The 6,201-nt window shown below is 33.9% G+C and overlaps 1 protein-coding gene across 1 annotated transcript; it reads right to left on the reverse strand.

Annotated features, from left to right (window-relative positions):
* Positions 1-666: 666 nt before the first annotated feature.
* On the reverse strand, positions 667-5,236 carry LOC119569840 (rho guanine nucleotide exchange factor 18-like). The gene is made up of 10 exons (XM_037917833.1): positions 5,141-5,236; positions 4,699-4,746; positions 4,500-4,589; positions 3,693-3,939; positions 3,443-3,485; positions 2,648-2,780; positions 2,012-2,169; positions 1,702-1,805; positions 1,150-1,334; positions 667-807 (listed from the first exon to the last, which is right to left on the reverse strand). Exons 1-10 carry the CDS (start codon positions 5,234-5,236, stop codon positions 667-669), a joined length of 1,245 nt encoding a protein of 414 aa, XP_037773761.1.
* Positions 5,237-6,201: the final 965 nt, after the last annotated feature.

Raw genomic sequence — 6,201 nt, forward strand, 5'->3', positions numbered from 1 at the left:
CTTTACAGTATAACCTTTCTGCAGAATTGAATGAGTTTTAGGTTTAAACCTAGTAGTTTTTTTATGGGGTTTGGGGTTTATAATCCATCATTTACACTTTAAGTATCCTTTCTGCAGATATGATGATTTAGGTTTACTATATTGTTTGTAACACAGTACATTAAATATATATCAAAGTTCAAAGAAGGAAAGAAATAAAAGATTCTTTCTGCAGACACACTACCAGTCTTTTTACTCAATACCTAAAAACTAATAATCATATTCCTTCCAAAAAACCAACATTTATAGATGATAAAAAAGTTCAGTTTATGAAAAACAAAGTAGATCAGTGAGAGTAATTTAGCAAATAGGTATTGAGGTATTATAAATGACTAATCTATCAGAAACTGTACAATAAAGTTTTTTTACTTAACCAAATCGAGCACATAATGATGGTAAAAAACAAGTTTATATACACTAATGATCCAAAGCATTAAAAAGCTTATCATATAATAAAAAAATAAACTAAAACCTTTTTTTTTATATTATTTAAAATTTAATATAAATACAATAGTAAATAAAACAACAAGATTTAAGAAACAAGAAAAGAGGACAAAAACAAAGCAAAATAAACACTATAAAGGACTTACGTTTCTGAGGATGTCCGGTGGCATCTTATTGGGGTTATCAAATCCTCCAAATGTTTTCTGCTCTCTTGGGGAGGCTGGGCGACACATAGGCGTCACTCTGGTGTTCTCCCACAGAACTCACTGAACGAGCGAGGTTAGAACCCCAGCCACAAGCCCCACTCACTAATCTTAGGGCTTCCTGTGAATGAATCAGTTAGGTGTGAGTGTCTCAAGGTAAAGTAAAGACTTCCTATTATGGAGAGATTCCAATGAGCAAGAACTTTCCCAGAGTCTTAAGATGAGATTACACTAAAATGTTTTCTTGGAATTCATAATCATTAATAAAGATCATGAAACATTCTTTGAGAAATGAACTACACATACTGTATATCTATAAGAATAAATTTTAAAAATCCCTTTTTGCTTCTATATAGCTCAAATGGGAAGTGGGGGGAATTCGTTTTTTAATTACTATCCGATGTTAACCATTAAACCCGATTGAAATCACACACTCCTTGTTTACAGTTTCTTGGCCACTAACCATGAGTGAATTTATTTGCAAGTCTCGAGCAGCATTGTGATCTAAATGGTGCTCATCAAGCAGTGCTCGGTACTGTGGAGTAGGAGGGAATTCATCATTGCCTAACAACTCTAGCAATTCCGTCACTGCATTCATCTTGTCTTCACATATTCTTGCCAAATCCTTGTCTTTGTGCTGCAGAATACCTGAAAGTATCATGTATCATTAAAATGTGTGCTGCATAACATTAGAAACAAACAAACAAACAAATACACTCACAAGCGCGCACACGCTTACAAGCGCAGACACACACACACACGCGCAGAACACACACACACACACACACACACAAGCGCGCGCACACACACACACACACACACACACACACACACACACACACACACACACACACACACACACACAAAATATACAAGATTAGAAATAGAATGGTGTATATTACAATACATGAAAATATAAAATACATAAATATATTTCAAGTTGTGCCATGAAGCATTTATACTGTGTGTATCTGGCCTTGTGTGTAGCTAAAGCGGATTAATAACTTGAATCTACCTAGTATTTCCCGGATCTTTTCGGAATTGGCTTCCTGCAACTTGGAATTCTCGCTGGAGTTATCGCCCATGTCCTCTTCATCTGGACACTGATCAATGGCTTCTCTGTGATGCAAGAAATAAACACGTAAAAAAATAAAATAAAAAATAGGCAAATGAATGTACAAAATATGATTTTTTTTTTCCCCAAAAAATTAATTTCTGACAAGTTCGTATTCTTGAGAACCCTAACAAATATCGGACACACCTCTATGACAATACTTGACTGCGTGAAGAAAAGAATAGAAGAAAATAACAAACAGGAAGAGTACCTTATAGATTCCAACCATATTTTCTTATCTTTTGGATGTTGGCATTCAAACTCGAACATTTCTGCGGTATTCTTCGAGTAGATAAGGTAGATAGCACGCGATCCTTCCCCTGCCTTCTCTCTCACTATAAGCTTGTCTAATGGGATAACACCAGCCTGCTGTTGAGACAACCAATTAGTAAAAGGTTAATATGACAGTCATTTAGAACGATCATTAATAACAAATTTTTTTAGTAGACAATTAATAGATGTGACCGCCAACTGAAACAATCAATTAATAATGGATTAATATGACAGTCATTTGAAACAATCGCTTGACAAATTAGTATATGTCATTCGGAACAATCGACTGATTGCAGGTAAATACAATAGTTGCTTGGAACACTGTATTAATAACCGGTCACCACAATTATATATTTTTTTTTCCATGATACATAATATTTTAACAGTCAATCCAAAAGTAGAAAGAAACAAAGAATCAAATGAAATACATATTAACCCTATAGTTTAAAAAAATATATAATTTTTAAGCCAAAATATTATCATTTATAGCCTAACATCTCTCCTCCATCTCTAATTCACAATGCCAACATCTGAATAAATAGCAATAAATCAAGAATGCAGAGCAGCTACTGACCTTTGAATCAGGCGAGAAAAAGTAGTACTTCTGGTTATTTTCCAAAAGGAAGAAGACTAAATCTGATAACACCACAACCTGCACCAGAATGGGTTTGCCCTTTTGTTGACTTAAGATCGCTGAACCTTCGAATCTGTAAAATAAGATGTATGTAAGTATCTGAAAGTAAAATCATTCTGAACCCAATGTCGCTGGAAAAATACTGTGCTCGTTTTTTATTGTTTTTGTGAAATGTCTCTGCAAATAGATGGTTCTGCTAGTGCTTTGCCATAAAGTAGTTAATTAGTGGCCTTACGTGATCTCGCCTTTCCTTGAATTGGCGGGAAAAACGTTTTTGCTAATGCTATGAATATCGATGGTGTTATTTTTACTACAGACATTATAATTACTATACTGTTATAGGCATTAGGAACAGCAAAATAAGGTAACGTAAATGTTTTTGAAAATCAAGGAAAAGGGTAAACAGGCGAGTCAGGTAGTACTCGCAATTAGCTCAGTGGTGACTTAGCACAAGTGTAGCCATCTACGTGAAAAAAACAATTAATAAAGTAAACTCACAGCGGGAATGGCATGTACGAACATGCCATGCTCGACGGGTTTGGATTAAAAGCAATATGACTCCCTTGCTAAATTCAAGAACCACCATTTTTTTTTTTTTTTTTTATAATAAATATAATAAGTTAGTTTTAGAAAGATTCTTTAAGATATGTTAAACAGGATTCCTCATGACTCAGTTATCAATTTATTCGCTGACACATTTTCAATCAGGCAATGAGCCACAATGCATTTACTTACTTGAGTTTTCTACTTCTTGAGAAGAAATCAGACTTCTTAACTTCTGTTCCTTATATAGTGCTGATGATTTGGCATCTATCTTGTGATATATTTCTAATAATCTTTGCTCTCTCTCCTTCTCAGCAACTTGAGCATTAATATTTACAAGAATGTCCTGAAAGAGAATACGGAGGTAATAAGTGATTTATATGAATCCAGAATATATAATATTTTAGTTCAAAGAAAAAGAAGCTAAAAAAATTAAGTACACTTATTTTTTCAGCGAATCTTACCTTCACCAAGTCCAGAGCTTTCTTCAAGGTACTGAGTTCCTCCTCCTGGTCCTTGCTGTACTTCATGAGCGCCTCCAGCATCAGCGGGTATTTGGTTACTCGGTGCGTCACGAACAGGATGCACTCGGGAATGCCCTTCTTCTTCATGAGCGGGTGGTTGGACTTCTGTCTGATAAATGCCTGGAATCTGCGGTCCGTTTTCAGGATGTCCTTGTAGTACGATACCTGCGGCAGGCGGGGATAGCAGTGTATAGTTAACGAAGATATCGCATTACTCTTGGTGGTAATGGATATTATATATATATATATATATATATATATATATATATATATATATATATAAATATATATACATGTATATATATATATGTATATATATGTATATGTATATATATGTAAATGTATAAATATATGTATATGTATATATATATGTATATATATGCCATATTATACATACTATATATATACATAATACATATATAGTACATAATATATATATACATAAAAAAAATAAACATACATTGTATATATATATATATAATATATATATAATATATATTATATATATATATATAATATCCATTACCACCACCAAGAGTAATGCGATATCTTTCTTTAACTATACACCTGCTATCCCCGCCTGCCGCAGGTATCGTAACTACAAGGACATCCTGAAAAACGGAACCGCGATTTCCGGCAATTTATCAGACAGAAGTCCAACCACCCGCTCATCGAGAAGAAGGGCATTCCCTAGTGCATCCCTGTTCGTGACGCAACCGAGTAACCAAATACCCGCTGATGCTGGAGGCCTCATGAAAGTACAGCAAGGAACCAGGAGAGGAACTCAGTACCTTGAAGAAAGCTCTGGACTTGCTCTGGAAGGTAAGATTCGCTGAAAAAATAAGTGTACTTAATTTTTTTAGCTCCTTTTTCTTGAATAAAATATTCATATATTCTGGATTCCATATAAATCACCGTTATTACCTCCGTATTCTCTTTCAGGACATTCTTGTAAATATTAATGCTCAAGTGCTGAGAATGGAGAGAGAGGCAAAGATTTTAGAAATATATCACAAGATAGATGCCAAATCATCAGCACTATATAAGGAACAGAAGTTTAAAAGACGTCTGATTTCTTCTCAAGAAGATAGAAAACTCAAGTAGTAAATGCATTGTGGCTCATTGCCGTGATTGAAAATGTGTCACAATCAATTGATAAATGAGTCATGAGGATCCTTTTTAACATATCTTAAAGAATCTTTCTAAAACTAACTTATATATTTATTATAAAAAAAAAAAAAAAAAATGGTGGTTCTTGAATTTAGCAAGGGAGTCATATTGCTTTTATCCAAACCCGTCGAGCATGGCATGTTCGGTACATGCCATTCCCGCTGTGAGTTTTCCTTTATTAATTGGTTTTTTTCACGTAGATGGCTACACTTGTGGCTAAGTCACCACTTGAGCTAATTGCGAGTACTCCTGACTCCCTGTTTACCCTTTGTCTCTTGATTTTCAAAACCATTTTACGTTACCTATTTTGCCTGTTTCCTAATGCCTGATAACAGTATGTAATTAAATGTCCTGTTAATAAAATAACACCATCGATATTCATAGCATTAGCAAAACGTTTTTCCCGCCAATTCAAGGAAAGCGAATCACGTAAGGCCACTAATTAACTACTTTATGGCAAGCACTAGCAGAACCATTATTTGCAGATACATTTCAAAACAATAAAAACGAGCACAGTATTTTTCCAGCGACTTGGGTTCAGAATGAATTTTACTTTCAGATAGATAACTTACATAACATCTTATTTTACAGATTCGAAGGGTCAGCGATCTTAGTCAACAAAAGGGCAAACCCATTCTTGTGCAGGTTGTGGTGTTATCATATTTAGTCTCTTCCTATTTGAAAAATAACCAGAAGTACTAACTTTTTTCTCGCCTGAATTCAAAGGTCGTAGCTGCTCTGCATTCTTGATTATTGCTATTTATGTCAATGTTGGCATTGTGAATTACGATGGAGGAGAGATGTTAGGCTATAAAATGATAATATTTTGGCTTAAAAATTATATCTTTTTTTAAACTATAGGGTTAATATTATTTTTCAATTTGATTCTTTGTTTCTTTCTACTTTTGGATTGACTGTTAAAAATTTATGTATCATGGAAAAAAATATAAAATTTGTGGGTGGACCGGTTATTAATACAGTGTTCCAAGCAAACTATTGTAATTTACCTGCAATCAGTCGATTGTTCCGAAATGACATATACTAATTTGTCAAAAACGATTGTTTCAAAAAATTGACTGTCATATTAATCCATTATTAATTGATTTCAGTTGGGGCGGTCACATCTATTAATTTTCTACTAACCATGCTATACGTTGATTGTCCCAAATAACTATATAATTGTTATTAATAGATCGTTCTAAATGACTGCATATAAACCTTTTACTAATTGGTTTTTCTCAACAGCAGGCTGGTTTT

The sequence above is a fragment of the Penaeus monodon genome, unplaced genomic scaffold (assembly GCF_015228065.2).
Source record: "Penaeus monodon isolate SGIC_2016 unplaced genomic scaffold, NSTDA_Pmon_1 PmonScaffold_19098, whole genome shotgun sequence".
Taxonomy (NCBI): domain Eukaryota; kingdom Metazoa; phylum Arthropoda; class Malacostraca; order Decapoda; family Penaeidae; genus Penaeus; species Penaeus monodon.